The sequence below is a fragment of the Microcaecilia unicolor genome, chromosome 7, assembly GCF_901765095.1.
Source record: "Microcaecilia unicolor chromosome 7, aMicUni1.1, whole genome shotgun sequence".
NCBI classification, from domain to species: Eukaryota; Metazoa; Chordata; class Amphibia; order Gymnophiona; family Siphonopidae; genus Microcaecilia; species Microcaecilia unicolor.
Window position 1 is genome coordinate 153,559,242 of NC_044037.1, and position 26,976 is coordinate 153,586,217.

At 45.3% G+C, this 26,976-nt stretch overlaps 1 protein-coding gene across 2 annotated transcripts in view; it reads left to right on the forward strand.

The window, feature by feature from the left end:
- Positions 1 to 26,976, forward strand: part of ASB18 (ankyrin repeat and SOCS box containing 18) — a 159,409-nt gene that overhangs the window by 123,266 nt on the left and 9,167 nt on the right. For both annotated transcript variants that reach the window (XM_030210246.1, XM_030210245.1), the window contains exon 4: positions 26,060 to 26,173. In XM_030210246.1, coding sequence (XP_030066106.1) covers positions 26,060 to 26,173 — 114 coding nt within the window. The remainder of the gene's footprint in view (positions 1 to 26,059; positions 26,174 to 26,976) is intronic.

Sequence of the window (26,976 nt, forward strand, 5' to 3'; positions counted from 1 at the left end):
GTTGATGGTTCCAAGTCTGGGGGAAAGTTATCAACATTGGTTAACCTTAAGACATAGGTATAGTTTGACTACTACATTGGGGGGGGGGGGAGGGGGGAATCGAGAGTTCAGATCGGTGGTAGGAAGATAATTTTCTCTCCCTCCTACTCTCTTCCTTCTATTTCTTTTGTTTTCACCTTTTCTGTGTGTTTCCCTGTATTCCCCTATACTTTTCCATTAGTCTTTCCCCCTCCTCACTATTCCACACACATTCTTCCTCCCTGCCTCTCCATAATTCCATTCACTTCTTTCCCTCTTCTTTTCTTCCACCCTCCCTCCTTGCTTCTATCCTGTACACCACCCAGGGCCGGTCTCAGCAATTGTGGGGCCCTGTGCAGACCAGTTTGGTGTGCCCCCCCCCATCCCACCTCCACCTAGCCCCACCACCACCTAGCCCTGCCCCTTGTTGACAAGATGCATTTTAAACTATTTGAAATTAAAAAAAAATAAGACAAATCAAGTAAAACTTGTACAGAAAAACTCATTCAAATATGCACAATGCTATCATAGGAAACCTTTGGGTTTAAAAAGCAAAATAAATCTGCTTAATATGTAATCAGTGCACTTTTTCTAGTGAAAAAGGTGCCGGTACTCAAATACTAGGCCGTCCTTCAGGGGTGGGGGTAATCACCGAGGGACCCTCCCCACAATAGTCAGGCCTCCTGCAACCAGTCACAGAACCTATGACAAGGCAGAATTGGTGTGTAGAGCCTGAGCTCTTTCATTAAAACTTGGGGACCATGGGTCAATTTTAGCAGCCAATGGAAAAGGTGCCAGCACTCAGTACCCCCAAGTACCCCCTCAAAAAAAGCCCTATATGTAATACTTGGTAACAATAATGAAACAGTGATTGAATATTCACATAGTAAGCAGCCTGAGCCAACAGATTTATTTTCCACTGAACATAATTAACTGTGTATGAACTTGGCTGCTAACAGTGTGCTGAACTGGACAATGATGGCACATTTAGACTGACTCTAAACAGTTCTACGTGAAGGAAACCCTTCCCTCATTAATCACTACCTTCTCTGTGAAATAGTAATAATTAAAAAAGAGGCACGTGCATTTTTATAATATACCACTGCATTCCACAAAGCAAAATGAGCAAGTTCCCACATGCAATCTTTTTTTCTTTTGATGTAGGCACAGAAAAAAAAAAAGATTTTAAATGCTCCCAGGTTTCAATCTAATTCATGCTTAATGTGGGATAAAATGTCATAAATAAGTAAATAAATAGATAGAAACTCTGAATGTGGTGCACTTAGGACCGTTTATTAAGATGCGCTAGCGTTTTTAGCGCATGCGCAAAATTAGTGCGCGCTATGTATGCACCCACAGGAATATTGTGGGCGCCTACACAGTTAGCATGCACTAAAAGCACTAACGCACCTCTAGCGTGGCTTAGTAAACGGGGCCCTTAATTCTCATAACATGATGTCTGTTTACCAGGAGAAAAAAAATCTCTGCACAGATATACTACTACGGGTGTCCCTTTAACCAGCCCCTCCAAATGACACAGGTATTACCCTTGATTTTTTTTTTTTACAGTATCCTCCCCTCCCCTTCCTCCCACCTATTCCAGACCTCCTCCCCACTCCCCCAAGCCACAGGGTGCCCTCCTGGCACATACCTGAAGCCACCTTGGTGGTCTATTGGAGTCTTTGGAGCAAGAAAGATCCCCAGTCTTTCCTGCCTGCTGCCAGCACTGATCCTCTTGCTGCTGCATCTTCTTTAAAATGGCTGCAGAGACTTCCAATTGCAGCCTCAACAGAAGTCTCACAAGGCTGCTGCTGGAAGTCTCGGCAGCCATTTTTAAAGAGCGATGCGGCAACAAGGGGGTCAGCACCAGCAGCAGGCAGGAAAGACTGGGGATCTTTTCTGCCCTGAAGACTCCACTAGACCACCAGGGCGGCTTCGGGTACGTGCCGGGAGGACACCCAGCAGCTAGGGGGAGGGGAGGCTAGGCTAGGAGTCAGATCGCAGCAATGGCGGGGAGCGGGAGGGAGCGCCGCAGGGCCCTGTGTGACAGCCCCTCTCGCCCCTGCCTAAGACTGGCCCTGACACCACCCTCTTCCTCTTTCTTTCTTTCTTTCTTTCTTTCTTTCTTTCTTTCTTTCTTTCTTTCTTTCTTCCTCTGGCCCCACATTTTCCACCCCTCCCTTCTCTCAGCAATTCTGCCTTCCTTCATCTCCCTCCTTCCCCCTTCCTTGCACTGCCTCTCCTTTGCTTTTTTTCTCTCTCTTCCCTCCACTTTCTATCCCTTCTTTATCTCTTTCCTTCTCATTCCGTATGCTTTCCCCTCATATCTCTTCTGTCGGTCACCATCTTCCTCGCAGTATACATTCCTCTCTCTACTTTTTTCTTTTCCTTCACCCTCCTGAAACTCATCTTTTTACTTGGAAGACCAAATAAACCAAACTGTCTCTATCTCCTTGCCCTCCCCCATAAATACTGTATGAGACAAGAAATTAGTAGGGCTATGGTCCCTGTGGCCCACTCAATTCTGCTGTCCATGCTCTCCCTCCCTTTCCTTCCCCCAGCACACTCTTCTTCTCTCCCAGAACACTTTAAGTAACACAAAACCCTCCAAATAAACAATCAAGAAAATACCATTCCAGCACTAAATCCAAGATCCTCAATTGCACCAGCCCTACCCATGATAAGTCAGCAGTAAAGGGGATGGGATTTGATATATCATCTTTCTGTGGTTACAGTCAAAGCAGTTTACATATCATCTACAGGTACTTATTTTGTACCTGGGACAATGGAGGGTTAAGTGACTTGCTCAGAGTCACAAAGAGCTGCAGTGAGAATCAAACCCAGTTCTCCAGGATGAAAGTCCACTGCGCTAACCACTAGGCTACTCCACTATTCCTACACCTCCACTTTGGGAAAAGAGGGTAAGCCAAACTGCTGCAGATTCCTACACACAACCTACATGTTGAGAGAATCCCTCACTTCTGTTACACATAGAAAACCCACACCATCACATAGTAAAAATAATAGACTGCAAATTAGAAACAAATATGTAGACATAAAATTAAATGGAAACCCCAGACTCTAACAGTGGAACACTGAAGAAAAAAACAGAAAAGCATTTTCTTCCTGTAAAGAACCTACATTCCTTAAAAAAATACTACTACTACTACTTATCATTTCTATAGCGCTACTGGATGTACGCAGCGGTTTACACTTGAACATGGAGATACAGTCCCTGCTCGACAGAGCTTACAATCTAATTAGGACAGACAGACAGGACAGGTAAGGGATAAGGGTTAGGACAGACAGGACATATAAGGGATAAGAGACAATTGAAGTGAAGATGATAAGGTGAGGATTCTGAAAGGGAGAGTGGGGATTAGGAGTTAAAAGCAGCATCAAAAAGGTGGGTTTTTAGCCTAGATTTGAAGATGGCCAGAGATGAGGCTTGATGTACCAGCTCAGGAAGTCTATTCCAGGCATATGGTGCGGCAAGATAAAAGGAACGGAGTCTGGAGTTAGCGGTGGAGGAGAAGGGTGCAGATAAGAGAGATTTACTCAGCGAGTGGAGTTCCCGGGGAGGGGTTTAGGGAGAGATGAGCGTGGAGAGGTACTGAGGAGCTGCAGAGTGAATGCATTTATAAGTCAGTAAGAGGAGTTTGAACTGTATGTGGAAATGGATAGGGAGACAATGAAGTGACTCGAGGAGAGGGGTAATATGAGCATAACGACATTGGCGGAATATTAGGCATACAGCTGAATTTTGAGCAGATTGAAGAGGAGAGAGATAGCTAAGTGGGAGACCTGTGAGAAGCATGTTGCAGTAGTCTAAGCTGGAGGTGATAACAGTGTGGATGAGGGTTCTGGTTGCGTACTCAGAAAGGAAAGGGTGAATTTTAGTGATGTTATAGAGGAAGAAATGACAGGTTTTAGCAGTCTGTTGAATATGTGAAGAGAAGGAGAGGGAGAAGTCGAAGATGACCCCAAGGTTGCGTGCTGATGAGACAGGAAGGATGAGCGTGTTATCCACAGAAATAGAGAATGGGGGGAGAGGAGAGGTTGGTTTAGGTGGAAAGATAAGGAGCTCAGTCTTGGTCATGTTTAGCTTCAGATTGCGGTGAGACATCCAGGCAGCAATGTCGGACAGGCAGGCTGATACTTTGGCCTGGATGCCTGCTGAGATTTTTGGTGCGGAGAGGTAGATCTGGGAGTCGTCGGCGTAAAGATGATACTGAAAACCATGGGATGAGATCAGAGTACCAAGTGAAGAAGTATAGATGAAGAAGAGTAGAGGTCCCAGGACAGATCCCTGAGGTATGCCAACAAACAGCGGGATAGAAGAAGAGGAGGATCCACCAGAGTGTACACTAAAAGTACGTCGGGAGAGGTAAGAAGAAAACCAGGAAAGAACAGAGCCTTGAAATCCAAGTGAGGATAGCGTATCAAGGAGTAGGCTGTGATCGACTGTGTCAAAAGCAGCAGATAGATCAAGAAGGATGAAGATAGAATAGAGCCCTTTGGATCTGGTCAGGAGCAGATCATTGGAGACTTTAGCATGCGCTGTTTCAGTTGAATGAAGGGGGCGAAAGCCAGATTGAAGCGGGTCAAGAATTGCTTGAGATGAAAGAAAGTCAAGGTAACGACGGTGAACAGCACGTTCAAGTATCTTGGATAGGAAAGGGAAGAGGGAGATGGGGCAATAATTGGAGGGACAGGTAGGGTCCAATGAGGGCTTCTTTAGGAGTGGTGTTACTGTGGCATGTTTGAAGGCCTCGGGAAAAGTCGCAGAGGAGAATGAAAGATTGAGGATATGACAGATAAAAGGGATGACAGTAGGTGAGATAGTGTTGAGTAGATGAGTGGGTGGTTAGTTTTGAGGAGGAGAGAAGGAGTGTAGTTTCGTCTTCAGTGATTTCGGAAAAGGAAGAAAAGGAGGCAGGGGTTGGGGGGTTGAGAGAATGGACTAAGGGAAGGAGAGGTGGGAGTGAACTGTTTGAGAATTCAAGTTTGATCTTGTGAACCTTATTGTGAAAGTACTCAGCTAGAGTCTGGGGAGAAAGTGAGGGGGTGTTGGAGGAGAAGGCACTTTGAGGAGAGAGTTCAGAGTGGCAAAGAGGCGTCGAGGGTTTGAGCCAAGAGAATTTGTCAATTGGATGTAATAGTTCTGTTTGGCAAGGAAAAGAGCAGATTAGAAGGAGGTCAGCATGAATTTGAAGTGTATGAAGTCAGCATGGGCACGAGATTTTAGCCAGAGGTGTTCGGCAGAGCGGGCACAGGAACGTAAGTAGCGGATTGTAGAGGTCAGCCAAGGTTGGGGTTTGGTACGTTTTACGGGACGGGGCATGGGAGGAGCAAGAGTGTCCAATGCAGAAGAGAAAATAATATTATAGGAAGAGGCAGCCTCATTGACGGACTTGGATACCATTGCGGTGGAGAAGAGATTTGAGACATTGGAGGATAGGGTCGAAGGGTCAATAGCCTGAAGAGTCCTAAATGTGTTGGTTAGGATTGGACGGGACTGGGGAGGAGGGTGTTTAAGTGTGAAAGTTATCAGATGATGGTCAGAGAGGGGAAGAGTTGAGGTGCAGAAACGGGAGAGTGAGCAATTTGAAGAGAGGATAAGATCGAGACAGTGGCCATTATGGTGAGTCGGGGCAGTGGAGCACAGTTGGAGATTGAAGGAAGATGTTAAAGCAAGAAACTGAGAAGTGTGAGAGTCAGAGGGATCATTAGCATGAATTTTAAAATCCCCTAGAATGAGAGAAGGAGATGAGGGTTCAAGAAAGAAAAAATACCTATATTCCCTAAAAAAAAAGTGGTTAAAGGGGCTTAGAAATGGGCTAGATACAGTGGTGGAAATAAGTATTTGATCCCTTGCTGATTTTGTAAGTTTGCCCACTGACAAAGACATGAGCAGCCCATAATTGAAGGGTAGGTTATTGGTAACAGTGAGAGACAGCACATCACAAATTAAATCCGGAAAATCACATTGTGGAAAGTATATGAATTTATTTGCATTCTGCAGAGGGAAATAAGTATTTGATCCCCCACCAACCAGTAAGAGATCTGGCCCCTACAGACCAGGTAGATGCTCCAAATCAACTCGTTACCTGCATGACAGACAGCTGTCGGCAATGGTCACCTGTATGAAAGACACCTGTCCACAGACTCAGTGAATCAGTCAGACTCTAACCTCTACAAAATGGCCAAGAGCAAGGAGCTGTCTAAGGATGTCAGGGACAAGATCATACACCTGCACAAGGCTGGAATGGGCTACAAAACCATCAGTAAGACGCTGGGCGAGAAGGAGACAACTGTTGGTGCCATAGTAAGAAAATGGAAGAAGTACAAAATGACTGTCAATCGACAAAGATCTGGGGCTCCACGCCAAAATCTCACCTCGTGGGGTATCCTTGATCATGAGGAAGGTTAGAAATCAGCCTACAACTACAAGGGGGGAACTTGTCAATGATCTCAAGGCAGCTGGGACCACTGTCACCACGAAAACCATTGGTAACACATTACGACATAACGGATTGCAATCCTGCAGTGCCCGCAAGGTCCCCCTGCTCCGGAAGGCACATGTGACGGCCCGTCTGAAGTTTGCCAGTGAACACCTGGATGATGCCGAGAGTGATTGGGAGAAGGTGCTGTGGTCAGATGAGACAAAAATTGAGCTCTTTGGCATGAACTCAACTCGCCGTGTTTGGAGGAAGAGAAATGCTGCCTATGACCCAAAGAACACCGTCCCCACTGTCAAGCATGGAGGTGGAAATGTTATGTTTGGGGGTGTTTCTCTGCTAAGGGCACAGGACTACTTCACCGCATCAATGGGAGAATGGATGGGGCCATGTACCGTACAATTCTGAGTGACAACCTCCTTCCCTCCGCCAGGGCCTTAAAAATGGGTCGTGGCTGGGTCTTCCAGCACGACAATGACCCAAAACATACAGCCAAGGCAACAAAGGAGTGGCTCAGGAAGAAGCACATTAGGGTCATGGAGTGGCCTAGCCAGTCACCAGACCTTAATCCCATTGAAAACTTATGGAGGGAGCTGAAGCTGCGAGTTGCCAAGCGACAGCCCAGAACTCTTAATGATTTAGAGATGATCTGCAAAGAGGAGTGGACCAAAATTCCTCCTGACATGTGTGCAAACCTCATCATCAACTACAGAAGACGTCTGACCGCTGTGCTTGCCAACAAGGGTTTTGCCACCAAGTATTAGGTCTTGTTTGCCAGAGGGATTAAATACTTATTTCCCTCTGCAGAATGCAAATAAATTCATATACTTTCCACAATGTGATTTTCCGGATTTAATTTGTGATGTGCTATCTCTCACTGTTACCAATAACCTACCCTTCAATTATGGGCTGCTCATGTCTTTGTCAGTGGGCAAACTTACAAAATCAGCAAGGGATCAAATACTTATTTCCACCACTGTATGCTCATAGAGATTGGTTGTTGCAGGAATCAAATCGGAGTAAAGATAGTATTATGGTTTGTGTTCTACCTATTCTAAACAAGCTATGCAGATTTGTAAGATTATTTTGAAACATCGAGATATTTTAAATATCTACCCGAACTTCAATCAGGTACCCAAATTTGCATATAGAAGAGCATTCAATTTAGGGGACATTTTTTCAGTTACTAACTGTAAGCCATTACAATTTTTTTTAAATATCTTTATTAATGGCAGAACAGAAAGTACAAATGACATTTCCCAACATGGTATACAGGATCTGATATCACCCTTGTCATATTCTACACCAAAAACAGCACCCCACTAAACAAACTGCAAGTCAACATTACCTGATCAATAACTCATATACAAGCAACATACAACCATAACTGTACAACCCTCTGACTTTTTATATTTAAAGGCCCTTCCCACCCCTCCTCCCCCCTCCCTTCCCCATCCCTCCCTCTGTCTCCACTTCCCCGGCAACAATAAATGGGCTCCTAGCTACATGTCTTAAGAAACCATAGGGGGACTCAACCCTTCCCCGCAATCAGACAAAGTATATGCCCTCCAAATTGCCCGATACATCCTTTGCCTCCAGGAGGCAACGACTTAATATTGAAGTTCCACCCATTCTGCCATCTCCCTCATCAAACAGTGCCATTGAGTTATGGACGGGGGAGACGGATCCACCCATGCCTGCAAGATAAATTTTTTAACCAACAGGGAGGCTAGCAAAACAAACTGGCACTCAACGTCAGAAAAGCCCTCCTCCCTAATCTGTCCTATATCACACAATAATAACGTCTGATATGACCACTCAAAGGATCGCTTCAAAGATCTTTCTATAACCGCCAGAGAGTGTGTCCACAAATGTGCAAAGGCTGGGCATTCCAAAAATGAGTGAATGAGTGTGCCTACAGCAGCATGACATTTTACATACCGGTCATTCTCCCAAAGTCCCATCTCCTTCCCCCTCTGTCGTGTAATATGCACTCTGTAAAGTATACGAAATTGAATATCTTGAAGGGCCGCATTAGGTGTAAGCTTAGAAATCCTCTCGAAGGCCTCCCCCAACTGTTCCTTTGTTACTGGATCTCCCAGCTCATCACTCCACACTAAGGCCAATCCCTCTAAGTGACTATCCCCCCTTAAATCCACTATAGTTTGATACCACTGGGACAGGCTTTTTGAGGAGGCCGGCATGGCTAAAAACACCCTGTCTGTAGCTGTGAAACTCACCGGGGACCCCACCAATCGAGCCAGTTTGAGGCAATAGTCCCGCACTTGTAGAAATTGAAAAAATTGCTTATTAGAAAGGTTCCATGCTCGTCTAATATTCTCAAACGTAGGAAAAGACTCATCCCCCAACTCCATCAAATGTCCTATATATTGACAGCCTCCTTTAGTCCAAGAGCAAAATGCAGCCTTCCCCATCCCGGCAAGAAATTCATGGTTATTTACTAAAGAAAAAAATGGGTATCCCTTCCCCGCTCCCCCAATCACTCCCCTCCACAATTTCCACGCTTTACCCAAACCTATAAAAAATGGATTTTTGCTAACCTTCCTCCCAAAGTTCTTCCTTCGGCCACCAAGAACAGAAAACACACCAAAGGGGGTGCACCAGTCTTGCCAGAAATCTGGCAGATCATACCTAGCAGACGTTGAGTAACACTCGTGAATCCATCGCAGCAAAGTAGCCACATTTTAAAGTCAAAGATCTGGGAGACGTAACCTTCCCTGGCCCCTAGATCAGGTTAATTTAGCAAAAGCAATGCAAGAGCGCTTTGCGTGCCATATAAATGAGCCAACTATACTACAGTATAACCCCTCCTCATGTCGCTCCACCCACAAAGGGAGCATAGAAGCGGATATATGAGCTCGGGAAGAATCACCATCTTAACCAGAGCTATGCGACCCCTAAAATTTACCGGAAGATCCTTCCACTGTGCACACAAACGTCGGGCCACCTCCAGCTTTTCTATGCAAGGAGAAGTGACAGGTAGGGCTTCGGATTTCACAAAATTGATACTCAACCCCGCAAAGGCGCCAAACGTTCGTATAATCTCCATCACTATAGGTAACGAAGTTGCTGCATCGTCGAGCAACAACAACATATAATCTGCGAACAAGTTAACACGATACTCACTATCACCGACCTTGATTCCTCTTACCGCCTCCTCCTGCCTTATGCTAGCAGCCAAAGGCTCCAATGACAACACAAACAGCAGAGGAGAAAGGGGGCAGCCCTGTCTAGTACCCCGGTCCAAGGAAATACTCGTTGTAAGAACGTCATTAATAAGAAGTTGGGCCATTGGGTTACTATACAACACCCGCACCCAGTCCAAAAATGTGCCTGTGATGCCAAAGCGCTGCAGAACCCAAAATAAATATGGCCATAATACTTTATCAAAGGCCTTCTTGGCATCTAGACTAGCCACTATCATGTCCCCCAACCTGCGCGCTCCGTTCCTCAATATCCTACACATGCCGAGGCAAATCTTCCCTTCACAAATCCAACCTGATCGGCATGCACCAGCAAAGATCCTGATTGATAAGGGAAATAGGCCCATAGGATCCCACCAGCTCAGGATGCTTTCCCGGTTTCGGCAGCACCGTGATAAAAACATGGTTTAATGTGGGACCCATCGTCTGGGACTCTCGGATAATTTCACACATACCTATAAACGGAGGAATGCAAATATCATGAAGAATTTTATAAAATTCTGTCCCTAGCCCATCCGGACCTGGAGCCTTAGCCAGCTTCAGATGTTTAATCACCTCCTGCACTTCCTTACCCCCTATTGGTGCATTTAACCGACCCGCTTGCCCTACAGTGAGCCTCACACCCTTTTATCGGAAAACGAGCCCATATCATATAAAGACGCATAAAAATGTGAAAACTCTCCTTGTATAGCGTCTTGGGTAGTAATACTCCCCCCACACACACACTTGGTCTTTCATCCTGACAATATAGCTCTTACCAGTGCGCAGCCGCACCAAGGATGCCAATAACTTCCCCGTCTTATTACCCCACCTATGAAGTCTATATTTATACAGTCTAATACTATACAAAGCCCATGCGTTCAGCAAAGTCTGCATTTCCTTTCTACATTCTACATATATGCGCTTATTTTCCTCCATCGGACGGAACAGATATCGCCGTCGAGCATCGCCCAGTCGACCCCCCGCTGATACTATATCATGATCTTGCCGCTTACGCACCGATACGGTATACACCATGATTTTCCCCCCTGATAACTGCCTTAGCCACTTCCCAATATAATCTCGACCCGACATCCTCTACCCTATTCTCAGCCAGATATTTCATCTACACCTTCCTCAAATAAACTTTGAACTCATTACTCTGATATAAAGCTGGGTTCATCCACGAGTGAGCTGGCCGAACCCTGGTGTGCCACTCCAGGTCCGCCCACACTGGTGCATGGTCTGAAACATCAGCCTCTCCTATAGCCGTCTGTTGCATGCCACTCAACAGTGCACCAGATATCAACACGTAATCCAAGCGCGCATGGACCATTTGCGGGTGGGAAAAAAAGTGAAATCTCTCTCCTCCTCTTGTAAAAGGCGCCAGACATCTACCAATGCCAATTTCTCCATCAAATAATTAACTCCCTTGTGCATATGGTCCTTCAGGGGTTGCCTTGGCGGCCTACAGTCAATAGAGGGGTCACTGGTAATGTTAAAATCACCCCCCAAGATGATGGGATAATCATCTAACGTTGCCAGCTTAGAATGAATTTGGGTAAAAAATTTATGAGAACTGCAAAAAGCTATTTTTACCCCCTGCAAAGTGCCTGCAACAAGTACCCACCTCCCCTCAGGATCTTGTTTGATATCATGAAGTGTAAATACCAGCGATTTCTTAATCAATACAGCGACTCCTCTCTGGCGGTCACTAAAAGAAGCAAAAAAATACTCCCCAACCCAGTCCCGCCTTAGTTTACTATGTTCTGCATCAGTCAGATAAGTCTCCTGTAGCAATGTGACATCTACTTGCAGTCTTTTTAAATATTTCAACAGTCTAGTCCTCTTCATTGAGGAGTGAATCCCATCTACATTTAAGGTAAGAACCTGGAGCTTCCCTGGGGACATATCTCTCCCAAAAAGACAAACCTCAAAGAAACCTCATCCATTAAAGTCAGATTGGCCCCCCAGCCAGGCCCCTCCAACATCCGGCTATCCCCCCATAACCTTAGGAACCATCCATCCATCATCCTACCTTCTGCATGTGAAGACCCTACCTCCCCCCCCCCCTTCCCCTACTTCCACCTACCACCAGCCCCCCTCCTAACCCTGTTCCACCTTCCCCTCTAATGCAACCGCCCCAACAACCACCAAACCCACACCAAAATGAACCCCTCAACAATCATACCCCAACCAACTCCACACATCCTTAACCCTTCCCTGCTCCCCTGCCCCCCCAACCTCCCCCCCAACCCCCACCCCCTCCGGAGCTTCCACCCCAAACTTTGTTTTTTTATTAATTTCAATTAAAATTTACAAGTTATATAAACTCACTTGCATGCAATATAGAGAAATTAAATTTAACAGGTATATGTTATACAAAGAAAATCATACATCTCTTCCTTAGACCACATATAAAAGGGGGGACACGTGAAAAACAAGGAGTATAAATAAAGAAACATTAATATTAGAAATTGGCCTGGCCATATTTTTTCTTCTGCTATTTCTTAATCTCCTTTTTCTCCTTCCCTGGATCCAGTGGGTGCTCTTTTTATTTTCAAAAAAGCACTAAGTTGTTCAGGTTTCCAAAAAACATACTTATTTTCCAGATACTTTACTATACATTTGCACTGGTAGGCAAAAAGGAATTTTGCCACTATCAACCTTGTTTCTTCTCTGAGTGCTAGAAACTTCCGCCTTCTATCTTGAGTGGTTTTTGTTACGTCAGGATAGATCCAAACTCTGTATCCACAAAAAGTTTTTAGAGAGTTCTTAAAGTACATCTTTAAAACAGAGTTTAAATCCTGCTCAAACACAAATGAGACTATTAGAGTAGACCTTTGTGTTATATCAGTCAATGAGTCTTCTAATATGGCTGAAATATCTTATAAACCATGCTCACTTCCAAACTTTTGGACCTTATTTCCCATATCAGGTTGTTCTGATAAGTTTCGATTTGATATTGGCAGATAAAAGGTTTTGTTTAATGGTGGAATTGCTTCTAGAGGGAAATGTAAAACTTCAAGCAAATATTTTTTAAAGAAATCCATCAAATTTATACCCACTGCCATCGGGAAATTTAGAATCCTTAAGTTCAGACGGCGATTATAGTTCTCTATCTGTTCCACTTTACGACGTATCATAGTCATATCTACTACTGTAGCATTAGAAACAGTTTTTATATTTGTTACCTCTGTTTGTAGCTGTGTAATTTGTTGTTTTGTTTCTTGTTTACATTCTTCCAACGAAAGAACTAGACTATCAACTTTGTTGACCAATAGCACCGTTTCTTGCACTGAAGTAGTAACCACTCTTGTAAGTTGTTGTAGAGCACTCCAAATGGATTCCAGGGTTATCACCACGGGAGCACTAACAGCTTCCATTTTCTTCCCCTCCGCGTCCACGGGAGAGGCACTGCCAACGAAAGCACAGTCCGCACTGACCTGCGGCGCCTCTGCACTTCCTGCCTCACCACGAATAGGCGCGGGACGTGGTGGAGGGTTGAGATCTGGAGGCGACAGAGTTGTTTCATTTCCCAGAAGGATCAATTCTCTTCTCTCGATTCCTTCAGCGGGAGTCTTCACTCCACTTTGAGAAGGAGCAGTTGTGTAGCGGTCCAGTGTCTACTGGACCGGGGACAAAGTCCTGTCCGATGGCAGTTGGGCTTTCACCGTTCCCTTTCTTTTCGTATGAGGCATCGAGGAAATCAAAAAAAGGTAACGCCAGCAGACAAACACTGATCGCTACCAAAATTGCATGGCCGACATCTTGACATGCCCCTCTTCCACCCCAAACTTAATATATAAAACAATAAAACAGAGCTTCGTCCAACTCGCTCCCACTAAACCGTTGCAGCACAAGAATCAATCTACATTGCAGCCACTTGATAGATCTAAGTATAAGCAGCCGAATCCACTATTGTCTGTGTCCCACTCGAATTCACCAGGGCTGCTGAATTAAATGCCACCTGTTACTACTAGGCAGTCCAAACCTCTACAGTCCTCTCATCGGGCTCCAAAAGCAATGTCCACCTTCAACAGCATGCACATCCCTGCGCCAATCAGTCCCTCTGAATACCAGATCTCTGCTATATTTTGTCCAGGAAAGTTTTAAGATCCAAGGGGTCCGTAAAAAATAAAGTCTTGTTGTCATGCGTTACCCGCACCTTAACTGGGTAAAGCATCTCAAAACGGATTCCCCGCTCATGTAGAATTTTACACTGTTGCCCCATTCTCCGTCTCTGCTCTGAGACCCTGACAGAATAATCCTGAAACAGGAGTATACGAGTCCCATGGTATTCCAGTAATTGGCTCACTCTATCCGCTTGCATCAGTAATTCTTTCTCTGAATAATCCAAAACTTTAGCCAGAACAGGCCTCAGGCGCTTATGCGCATCTCTAACAGCCCTCACTCGGTGCACTTGTTCCACACGCAGCTGGCCTTGCAACTGGTTTACTTTCAAATGTTCAGGAAGCCATCTTACCACAAAGTCCCATAAATCTTTATCCTGAACTGATTCTGGCAAGCCGATGATCCTGATATTGTTGCATTGACTTCTATTCTCTAAGTCGTCTGTCAGCTGAGTAAGTTGTTTCGCCAAAGTTTCAACCGATGCCACTCTACCCTCCAAAGTTTCCGCACGGTCTTCCTGCCTACTAATGCGTTCTTCAGCATGTTGAAGACGCGCTGCTTGTCTCTCCAGATTTCCATTAATAGAATCCACCGAGGCCTGCAACTTTGAGAGGCGGTCGTCCAGTACAGCCGTAAGCTGTTTAGTCAGCTCCCGAATTGCCTCCTCCTGCAAGGTAACCACTGCACTGCTAGTAGAAGATGCCGCCATCTTTGGGCTTGCAACCTGCACGCGGTCCCTAGAAGGCCGCGGTGTTTTTGCTGGCATGCCCCGTTAATCCAATCCAATCCAATCAGGCACCGGACTCCGTCTTCCGGAGCTCTGACTACTGCCACACTGAAGCGAACAGCTTTCATCCCGGGGGGGGGGTAGAGGAGCAGGTAATTTTGCCATTAAGAATAATCGAGAAGTGGAGCAGGGCTTACGAGAGTCTTCTCAGCCTGCTAGCATCACATGACCCCCTCGTAAGCCATCACAATTAATTGCGAATAGGGGACATCAATGCGATAATTGTAGCTACTGCAAATACACATTGAGTGTGGATAAAATTGAGAATCCTGTGATTCATAGGATGTTTTATCTTAAAACACATACTGATTGCAGTTCTATTGGAGTAATCTATGCCATCAAATGTCCATGTAATTTATGGTACAGAGGGCAAACATCAAGGAAGATTAAATTACTCATAGCTGAACTTTAGTATCCGGGTGTTAAGACAAGAAGCCCCGCTTCTTAAGCACTGGATAACAGTTAAACATGAAATAGATGACTTATGCTTTGTTGTTCTGCAACAACGTTATAGCGCCAGATGACATTGATGATCTATGTATGCGTTAGCGGTTTTTGGGATACTGAGGAATAAACAATGGAATGGATTTGGTAGCTCCAAACTATTACCTTGCTATGACTGAGAATTATATTATCCTGGAAAGACTGAATTGTAATATGAATGATATAATTATAATATGTTTTGATGTTTTTGATAACTTGCATTTATTGATTTTTTTTTTTTTTAGTTTATCCTATATAATAATTCTCACCTCCAACGTTCTGACTTGCCTGGGACAGTGGCTCATTCCGAGTTGGTCTTCTAGGCTCCGTAGATCAAGCTGACATCACCGTAGCCATTATGATGTCAACTTCAGAACCGGGGGGGGGGGGGGGAGGGAAACATGCCTCACAGCTGATCCATGTCCAGAGGAGGATCGCTGGACATGGGTGGCTGGAGGGGGGCAGGGGAGAGATGAGGGTCACTGGACATGGGTGGCTGGAGGGGAGCAGGGGAGAGAGAAGGGTCGCTGGACATGGGTGGCTGGAGGGGGGGCAGGGGAGAGAGGAGTGTCGCTGGACATGGGTGGCAGGAGAGGGGCAGGGGAGAGAGGAGTGTCGCTGGACATGGGTGGCTGCAGGGGAGCCGAGGAAAACCTTGCTAGCGCCTGTTTTATTTGTGTCAGAAACGGGCCTTTTTTACTAGTATTGTATATTTGTTGCACTGTGTATAGAAGCACAGCTCCTAAAGACACCATTCTGGCAAAACACAGCACTGTGTCAGGCAGGAAGAATTTTGTTCCTTGGATTTGTTATGTCTCATTTATTTATTTATTTATTTATTTATTTATTAGGATTTATTTACCGCCTTTTTGAAGGAATTCACTCAAGATGGTGTACAATAAGAATAGATCAACAATAGGCAATTACAGCAGTAAACATATTCAAGTAACAATACAAAGTATGGCATGGTATACTACTTGCAGTAACTACACAATACGTAATAGAACATTATAATTGGTAGTGAAGGGTAAGGTAAAGTTGTAACATATACAGTAGATGAGTAAGAAAGTAGGAAGAATTAGAAAGTAAGGTGACTGATTTGAAGAAAGTTGCACATGAGGTCAGAGAGATGGTTAAATATCATCTCAGCTAGGGTAGGAGTGGATAAACATGTCCCCCTGCAGTATGTGCAGCCTGAGTCAATCCTTGTGTGTGTGAGTGAGACTAACAAGTTAGTTACTTCTTCCATTAAAGGCTTGGTTGAAGAGCCAAGCTTTCACATGCTTCCTGAAATAGAGATAGTCTTATGTTAAGCGGAGCCTTTCAGGCAATGCATTCCACAGTGTGGGGGCTACTCTGGAGAAGGCTCGCTTGTGGGTATCACATCATGTAATGTCTTTTGGAGAGGGTGTAGTTAGTGAAAGTCCTTGGGAGGACCTTAGTGTCCTTGGCAGTGTGTGGAGGATCATCCTATTCTTTAGATACTCGGGGCCATTTCCTTTCAGGGCCTTGAAGATCAGACATAGAGTTTTAAATTTAGCCCTGTATTGTACTGGTAGCCAATGAAGTTTTTGCAAAAATGGTGTGATGTGGTCACATCGCTTGCAACCTTCTATGAGTCTTGTTGCTGCATTCTGAATCAACTGGAGCTGGTGCAGGCCCTTTGTAGTCAGACCATTGCTTAGTGCATTGCAGTCAGTGGTGTGCTGGAGCCAGCTCGCAAGAGCCGGATGTTAAATTTTCTTCCGACTTGCGAGCCGGTTGTTAAAAAGCGCAAGCCGGCTCTCCTCCCTCCGGATCCAGTCCCTCACCGACCTGACTCCGAGTCATCCTGCCTTGTCCTTCGAATTCTTCGGGGCAGGCAGTCTTGCCTGCCCGCTGCCAGCGCTGACTCTCCCCCGCTGCCGGTTCGCGCTTTAAAAATGGCCGCTGAGACTTCCAGAGGCGGCTTCGCGAGACTTCTGCTGAAGTCTTGGAGGCAGCCCTTGTAAGTCTTGACGGCCATTTTGAAGTGCGATCCGGCAGTGGGGGAGAGTCAGTGCTGACAGCGGGCAGGCAAGACTGCCTGCCCCGAAGAATTCGAAGGACAAGGCATGGTGACTCCGAGTCAGGTCGGTGAGGGACCGGATCCGGAGGGAGGGAGGAGGAGGGTCGGAGGAGAATTTGCTGAACAACTCGGGGGGGGGGGGGGTGGCAGGGGAGAGAAGGGAGTCGCTGGGCATGGGTGCATGCAGGGCAGGGGAGAGGAGGGTCACTGCTGGACAGGGTGGATGGAGGGCAGGGGAAAGGAGGGTCACTGGGTATGGGTGCATGCAGGGCAGGGGAGAGGAGGGTCGCTGGGTATGGGTGCATGCAGGGCAGGGGAGAGGAGGTTCACTGGACATGGGTGGATGGAGGGCAGGGGAGAGGAGGGTCACTGGGTATGGGTGCATGCAGGGCAGGGGAGAGGAGGGTCACTGGACATGGGTGCATGCAGGGCAGGGGAGAGGAAGGTCACTGGACATGGGTGCATGAAAGGCAGGGGAGAGGAGGGTCACTGGACATGGGTGCATGCAGGGCAGGGGAGAGGAGGGTCGCTGGGTATGGGTGCATGGAGGCCAAGGCAGGGGAGAGGAGGGTCACTGGGTATGGGTGCATGCAGGGCAGGGGAGAGGAGGTTCACTGGACATGGGTGGATGGAGGGCAGGGCAGGGGAGAGGAGGGTCACTGGGTATGGGTGCATGCAAGGCAGGGGAGAGGAGGGTCACTGGACATGGGTGCTTGCAGGGCAGGGGAGAGGAAGGTCACTGGACATGGGTGCATGCAAGGCAGGGGAGAGGAGGGTCACTGGACATGGGTGCATGTAGGGCAGGGGAGAGGAGGGTCGCTGGGTATGGGTGCATGAAGGCCAAGGCAGGGGAGAGGAGGGTCACTGGGTATGGGTGCATGCAGGGCAGGGAAGAGGAGGGTCGCTGGGTATGGGTGCATGGAGGGCAGGGGAGAGGAGGGAGAGAGAAGAAATGCTGGACATGGATGGAGGGGAGGGAAGAGTGAGGAAGGAGATGAGATGAGGGAAAAGGGAGAAAAACTGCACATGGATGAAGAAAATAGGCAGAAGCTGAGGACCAGAAATGAAGAAGAAAGGAGGAAAGGAAAGAAATAAATGGAAAGGAAGCCCTGGAAATGGAGTTAAGTGGACAGATAGTAGCAGAATTGGATACTGGGCCAGCATGATCAGAAAAGCAGTAACCAGACAACAAAGGTAGAAAAAAATCATTTTATTTTCATTATAGTGTTTGGAATATGTTCACTTTGAGAATCAGGTGCTCAACATTAAAAGTTTATATTTATTTACTTATTTATGGCATTTTATCGCACATTAACATGAATTAGATTGGAACCTGGGATCATTTAATTTTGTTTTCCTGGAGTAATGCATTGCCATCCCTCCCCACCCCCAGGCTCTCTCCCCGGCTATAGCCAGCTCTGCAATTTGGAGGGGGGCGCAGAGGGGGACCGGGGAGAGAGCCTGTTGTTAAACATTTACCAGCACACCACTGATTGCAGTAATCCAGCCTTGATGTTACCGTGGCATGCACAACTGGGATAAGATTTACCTTCTCGATTTAAGGAGAGAGGCAGTTTAGCTGTCGCAAATAGTAGAAGCAGCTCTTGAAGGTTGCTTGGATTTGGGGAATCAGAGTAAGTGTTGAATCTAACTGTATTCCAAGGTTCCTGACTTGTGATTTGAGGGGGAGTTCATACTTCCCAAAAGGGATTTTGATGTCAGGTATGTATCCACTTGTGTTAGGGACCCAGAGAAACTTGGTTTTACTTGGGTTCAGGCAAAGTTTGTTGTGTTTAGCCCATTCTTGAATTGATGATAGACAAGTAATCAGTTTATTCAAGGCTGCAGGTAAGTCAGGTTCAATGGGTATGAGTTGCTGCACATCATCCGCCTAGATGTAGAACTGAGTGTCCATTGACCGAATCAGCTCAGCTAGTGGCTAGAGGTAGATATTGCACAGAATAGGTGACAGTATCGATCCTTGTGATACCCTGCGGGTCAGTGTCCATGGTGGTGATGAGTTAGAAAGGTATGGTTCTATTGACCTTGATGTTTGTGGATCAAAGGAAGAAGATTAGCCATCTTAGTATGGTTCAGTCAAGAACATTTGATATCTAATAATATTTCAATTCTTGATAGATTGTTTGGACTTATTTTATGTGTGCACATTTTTAGGGAACACTTTTTGGGTTTTGGCAGCAACAGAAAGAAAACAACCTGCCTTCGGCTGGCCTCAGAACTGTTTCCTCTGTTGTGTCTCACCTGTGCAGACACAGGAAGTTATGTCAGAGGAGGCAGGACAAAGCAAAGAGAATTTATCCAAAGCCAGATGGAGGTAGGTTGTCGTCTTTTTCGATGCTGCTGGCAGCCCGCAGAAACCCTCCTTCACCTCCCGTGACCCGCTTCTCCATCTCCTCCCCCCCCCCCCCCCCCCCCCCCCCACTTGCAGCTCCTTTCCATTAAAAAACAAAACCTAATAGAGCTGCTTGCACAGATCATTGTGCTGCAGCACTCACTGCCAGGCTCTACCAGAACCACCCCCTGTGACACACTTCCTGCTACTGTGGGGGAGGTTCCGGCAGAGCCTGGTGATGAGTACTGCAGGACAAGGCTCTATGCTGGCAGCTCTATAATTTTGGTTTGGGTTTTTTTTTTTCTTTTACAGCACAGATTTGCTGTGGTGGAAAAGAGCCACAGGTATGGTGGTAAGGGAGGTGGGGGGCAGACCACGGGAGGTGGGGGAGCCAGAAGGTACAATGCTGGACAGGAAGGGAGAGGAGAAAGAGGGGTGTATGCTGGAGCACTGTCACGTCTGTGGTCGTGACCCCTCTCAGACTCACCTTATTTCCAGCAGTCAGCTTCTGAGCTGGCTTCTGTCTGTTCTTCCTGAGTTAGTTCTGTGTCTCTGTGTGCTGGCTGCTTCCAGCATGGCTCTGATTATTCCACTATGCTGCACCTATGTGTGTTAAGCCTCTCTGTGCTTCAGTATGCTGTCTGCCTGTGTCTTAGTTTGTGTTTCTCTTGCCCTCTGGTGGCCAGACCTGGTGGCTGCATTGGATTGTCTGTGTGAGGTTTCCCGTTCCAGACTTCAGCCTAGTCCAGTCCGGATCTTCCAGCCTGTTTGACTTGCTTGGCTTGTTTGAGCCTGCACAGCACCCGTAGCTGCCTTGTGATTGCTGCATCTGGAGCTCAACGGCTGCTGGGCTTTATCAGCCATTTGGAAACTCTCTGCTTTGCTTTTGCATCGCCTAAGGCCCTGGTTTGTTGGTGCCTGCTGCAGTTTCCCAGTCCTGTTTCTTGTTTGTATGTCTTTGTCTAGTTCTAGGTTGTCTGTGTTTCTTGTTCAGTGGCTGCCTTGCAGCTTTCAGTTCTGTCTCTTGTCTACCAGTGTTTGTTCCCTGTTTCAGTGGCTGCTTGCAGCTTTCAGTTCTGTCCCTTGTCTGTCTGAGAGTCCTAGTCTAGTATTCTGCCTAGCCTCCCTGTGTGCTCTAGTCCCTGAGTGTATCCTGCCAGTATCTAGTTCCGGCCCTGTCCGGCAAGTACTGCCGGCCACCTGCATTCAGGGGCTCAACTCCTGAGGAACGGTGGTCAAGTGCAGGTGAAGTCTAGCTGGCCCTCTCAGAGTTCTGTCTTATCCCTGTGTGGGGTGATTTTGCCTGCCACTGCCGCTCCTCGGCAGTGGCCCAAGGGCTCACAACCCTAGTTCCTGCTTTTTGGAAAGCCTGACAGGCACAAGGGGAAGGGGAGGTAGAGGAAGGCACTCAGTCCAGCTGCACTTGGGGGGGGCAATATCCCCCTCTCCTCCCCACGTCTACACTCATGAATTAAGACCAGTTATTTTACTGTTAACCTGGGTTATCTGTAACTAGGTGTCATTACATAAAATGGGGCCTCTGCTAAAATTGCTTATGTTGTGGTAAAATAATCCATCATAATGGTAGCTCATGTTGATAAGTTCCTCCTTTGTCTCCTACAGTTTCAGGACAGATGTTAACTTTATCAAGTTCATTGAACATTCTAGGGGTTATTTTTAATTCTTATCTTACTTTTAAACCCCAAGTTGCACAGTAATGAAGGCTTGTTTTTTTGCTTTGTGAAATATTAAAGCAATTAAACCATGTTTACATTGCAAGGCCTTGTTAACTTTGGTATTTGCATTAGTGATTAGCTATATTGATTATTGTAATTCATTATATAATGGTAATTCAATAACGGTTTCATACCATTTGCAATTAATCCAGAATACTGAGTTTAATTTAGAGGCCCTTTCACTAAGCCGCATAAGCGTCTACGCATGCCCAACATATGCCATAATGGAGTTACCGCCCGACTACCGTGTGGCTCTTGCAGTAATTTCATTTTTGGCATGCGTCCAATACGCGCATTTGAAAAATATTTTTTCTTTTCGGTCACACGTAACGGATGCGCGCCAAGTGGTATTTGACTGCGTAGGTTATTACCGCCCAGATTCTTTACTGCTAGGTCAATGGCTGCCGGTAAGATCTCAGACCCAAAATGGATGCGCGACAATTTTGATTTTGCCACATGTCCATTTTCGGCAAAAAAAGGACTTTTTTACAAGCGCACTAAAAAAATGGATCGGCGCGCACCCAAAACCCACGCCTACACTACCACAAGCTATTTTTCAGTGTGGCTTAGTAAAAGGACCCCTTAGTTTCTGGTTCTTGTAGATATGATCATATTACCATCATTGCTGAAAGAATATTATTGGTTACCTGTTAATTACTGAATTAAATTTAAGGTATTATTTCTTACCCTTAAAGTTTTCTATATATTGTCCTTCCATACTATCTTGCTGATTTATTAATTCCTTATATTCCACAGAAGATATTGTGGTCCTTGACCCAAGATTATCTGGTACTTCCATCCCTTAATCAAGCTACATTAGATGTTAAGAATCAGCTTTTTAATCTAGCTACAGCACTTTGGAATAGCTTACCCCAATATCTCAGAGATGAATTAATTTTAAAAAGTTAAGGTTGGGTTAAAATGTATTATTTTGGTCAAGCATAAATTAATAATTTTGATCAGGATTAGATTAATGGATGCTGACAGTGGGTTGATGGACTTAAGCTAGGAAGGAAATTTTATTTTATTTTCAAAATATTCAATTTTTGTCAATATAGAAAACATTTGAACAAATGAAATAACAATCCACTTCCATTATAAAGTGTTGTCAAAGAATAAAACATACAGAACAAATGTCTATGAAATGAAAAGGTGACCAACCATGGAGCACTCATAAAGGGCATAAGGCAAAGACAACATTATTATATCTTAATCGTGAACAGAAATTATGCATCATACAAGACTATAGATTATGAATTGTGAAATAAAAAAAATTCTAATATTATGGTATTGGAAGAAGATTACTTTGCAATATAGAGCAAAACACTGTAAGGTAAAGGAAATTAATGATAGCCTTTTCAAAAATCTTTTAATCTTTTGCTAGGAAGGAAATTATACTTATTATTTATGTTATGTTATGTGACATGCATTTTGTTTTTATATTTCAATTGTAATGTAATTTAGTATTGTGTGTAATATCTTTTATTACTATGTTTTAATTGTAATGCAATTTTGGATTATTATTTTTTATTTATTAGTTTATAAACTGCTTTGATTTATTTAGAAAGGCAGGAAAGCAATTATTTTAATAAACATAACAACTGAATATGTCACTGATTAGTCATAATTTTCAAATTCTTTAAGCCAGCATGCTAAAGATATAAAGCATGGAGGGGCATAATCAAACGCAAACGCCTATCTCCATGGGCGTCTATGTCCGAAAACGGGTACGTGAAGACGCGGGTCAGACCGTATTTTCGAAAAAATGGACGTTTTTCAGCTGGGCGTTTGTTTTTTTTAGCGATAATGGAAACTAAAAACGCCCAGCTCAAAAACGTGCTAATCGGAGCCATTTGGTCATGGGAGGGGCCACGATTCGTAGTACACTCGCCCCCCCTGACATGCCAGGACACCAACTGGGCACCCTAGAGGTCAGTGCAGTAGACTTCAGACAACGCTCCCACATACATAGCTCCCTTACCACGGGTGCTGAGCACCCATCCCCCCTCCCCAAAACCCACTACCCACAAATGTACAACACTACCATAGCTCTTAGGGGTGAAGGGGGCACCTACATGTGGGTACAGTGGATTTTGGAGACCTCCCATTTACCAGCACATGTTACAGGTAGGGGGGATGGGCCTGGGTCCACCTGGCTGAAGTGCACTACGGTGCCCACTAAAAGTGCTCCAGGGACCTGCATACACACAGACCTCTAGGACTTGTTGCTGCTATATAACATTGGCACACCAGTTGACACCTGAAGACTAATCTCGCCGAAAATGTCCTTTATTGGAATAAGCACGCTTACTCACAGTTAACTGCAGATCAGAGGTTGTGCCCCACTGGCAACGAGTCTCCCTGGTACTGAGATTAGCAGTAGGTCAGAGCTGGCAGAATGCTGTACAATGCCCTCTTTCAGCCACATTCAAGGTAAGAACTAAGTTCTGTAACGTGGCTAACACAGAAAAGGGATCTAAAACTGGCTTACAAAAATGGCCACTACCTCATGGACTACCGGAAACAAAACAGGGCACACTCTGACCCAGTAAGCAGGGGGGAAAGCACCATGGAATAGAGCCTACCAATTACCAACATCGTGAGCATTTGCCACAAGCTAGTGGAATCACGGAGCCCAATACCCTACACCCACCACAATGCATTGCTGATGTGACTCTGCAGTGCGCATAACAGAAAAGGTGTCACACTCACCGAGAGCCACATCAGAACCAGGGAAAGGCTGTCACAGGATAGAACACATTCTGCTGTCATGGAAGTGGGTACGGCATTTGAGGCTGGCATAGAGGCTGGAAAAAAAAGTTTTTAAAGCGGGGGTTTTTTGGTGGGAGGGGATTACTGACCACTGGGGGAGTCCGGGGAGGTCATCCCCGATTCCCTCCAGTGGTCATCTGGTCAGTTGGGGCACTTTTTTGGGACTTGTTCGTGAAAAAAAAGGGTCCACAAAAAATGACCCAAAATCGCGGTAAAAACGCCTTTTTTTCGATTATTAGCTAAAGACGCCCATCTCTCCTCAGCCAATAACCACGCCCCAGTTCCGCCTTCACCATGCCTCCGACATGCCCCCGTCAACTTTACCCGTTTCCGCGATGGATTGCAGTTGGAAACGCCCAAAATCGGCTTTCGATTATACCGATTTGGGCGCCCGTGGGAGAAAGATGCCCATCTCCCGATTTGAGCCGCAATATAGGCATTTTTCTCTTTCGATTATAAGCAGGATGGTGTCAAGAAATTTTTCAGGTATAGTTGGGGAAAGAGGAAGGCTAGACATTGCTGTCTGGATGTCTCAACGCCACCTGAAATTAAATATGACCAAAACCGAGCTTCTCATTTTCCCCCCCAAACCCACCTCCCCGCTCCCTCCGTTTTCTATTTCTGTTGATGGCTCTCTCATTCTCCCCGTCTCCTCAGCTCGAAACCTTGGGGTCATCTTTGACTCTTCTCTCTCCTTCTCTGCTCATATCCAGCAGATTGCCAAGACCTGTCATTTCTTTCTTTACAACATCCGTAAAATCCGCCCCTTTCTTTCCGAGCACTCTACCAAAATCCTCATCCACACCCTTGTCACCTCTCGTTTAGACTACTGCAATCTGCTTCTTGCTGGCCTCCCACTTAGTCACCTCTTCCCTCTCCAGTCAGTTCAAAACTCTGCTGCCTGTCTCATCTTCCGCCAGGGTCGCTTTACTCATACTACCCCTCTCCTCAAGACCCTTCACTGGCTCCCTATCCGTTTTCACATCCTGTTCAAACTTCTTCTACTAACCTATAAATGTACTCACTCTGCTGCTCCCCAGTATCTCTCCACACTCGTCCTTCCCTACACCCCTTCCCGTGCACTCCGCTCCATGGATAAATCCTTCTTATCCGTTCCCTTCTCCACTACTGCCATCTCCAGACTTCGCGCCTTCTGTCTCGCTGCACCCTACGCCTGGAATAAACTTCCTGAGCCCCTACGTCTTGCCCCATCCTTGGCCACCTTTAAATCTAGACTGAAAGCCCACCTCTTTAACATTGCTTTTGACTCGTAACCACTTGTAAGCACTCGCCTCCACCTACCCTCCTCTCTTCCTTCCCGTTCGCATTAATTGATTTGATTTGCTTACTTTATTTATTTTTTGTCTATTAGATTGTAAGCTCTTTGAGCAGGGACTGTCTTTCTTCTATGTTTGTGCAGCGCTGCGTATGCCTTGTAGCGCTATAGAAATGCTAACTAGTAGTAGTAGTAGTAGAGGAGAAATTACAAGACTCAAAGGTGCTGAAGGTTGATGTGTGGAAAGTGATGAGGGAAAAGGAAAAATCCTCAACAAGTACTTCAATGTTCACAGAGGGAAAAGCTGCCTTATAGTAGTCTAAAACGTAGTGGCAATATCTTGAATCCTGGTGCCCTCCTAGGTAGCAGTGGAGGGGGTGCACCTAGATTTTAAGTTGAAAAGGGGGTGTGGCCATGGGCAAGGCATGAACATTTCTAAAATTTTTGCAAACTATTATAGAATACACCAGCTCTGCACATAATTTAGGTGTTGTGATTTATACCAAGTAAAACATGGCCTAACTGGTTGGAACCAAATTTGTTCGTGTGGCAAATCGCTCAATGTATTCTATATACCGCACAGAACTTTAAGCCTATTCTATAAAATTTAGACACACTTTAGAGAATATGCCTAGACATAATTTGTTTTCTGTGTGGATTTTTCTGGCGCCATATATAGAATCTAGCCCAATGTTTCCTCCTGAGCTATGTCTCCAAGATGGTAAATTTTAGGTGTGTGCTCTCTGAAGTGCTTCAATTTACAGAAATATTTACCTTTTGTTTTGTGAGGTTCTGGCATCCTGTGCAGCTGTGCCAAAGATAATTGAAATTCTCGTCAATTCCTATGACTTTATCAGAATCACAGAGAAGTGGGTGGATGCTGTGCCTGAGGATATGTTTCAGGTAACAAGGTTAATGGTAAGGTAAATAGATGTGACTTAGGGGTATAAGGTGAGCGTGTAAGGAAGTTCTCATTGATTTCAATCCATTCCATTTCTTAGGAAGCAATCATACCAAATATTTGTGGTCCCAGATATGTCTGTGAAGGTAGGACACTCATGACCAAAAAGTCCAAAATGAAATGAGTCTTGTCAGTAGAGTCTTGTTTTTCTTTAGTTGTTAGGGTTTGTGGTTCTGCTTTTATTTTATTTGTTTTAAAGATAGTCAAGCTGAAATTCAAATGGAGCGGGCTAAGAAATTATCTGGATAGCAGTGACATTCAGTTGCTATCCAGATAAATTAGTGTAGGCCTTCAAAGATAGTTATATGTTTACCAGTAGTTAGTAAATATAAAACTTCCTTATCCATAGATATTCAATGGCTATATGGACAGTGCTGCATTGAAAATATGTCTAGCCATATCTGCATTCTCCATATAATGAAGGGAAGGCGGGAGGGTGGTTCTAAGAATTTAGCTATGATATTCAGACTGTCTGGGGATAATTATATAAAGGATTTTTCCTGCTCAAAGGACTTTCCATGTGTGTAAAAGTTTTTTTTTAAAATTTTAACTGTTTATTAAGGGGCCCTTTTACAAAGGCACCGTAAACAATTATAACAAAGTAGTAAAAAAAGGCCCGTTTTTGACACAAATGAAACGGGCGCTAGCAAGGTTTTCCTCGGAGTGTGTATGTTTGAGAGAGTGTGTGTGAGAGTGACTGTGTGAGAGAGAAAGAGAGAGAGAGTGAATGTGCGAATGTGTGTGT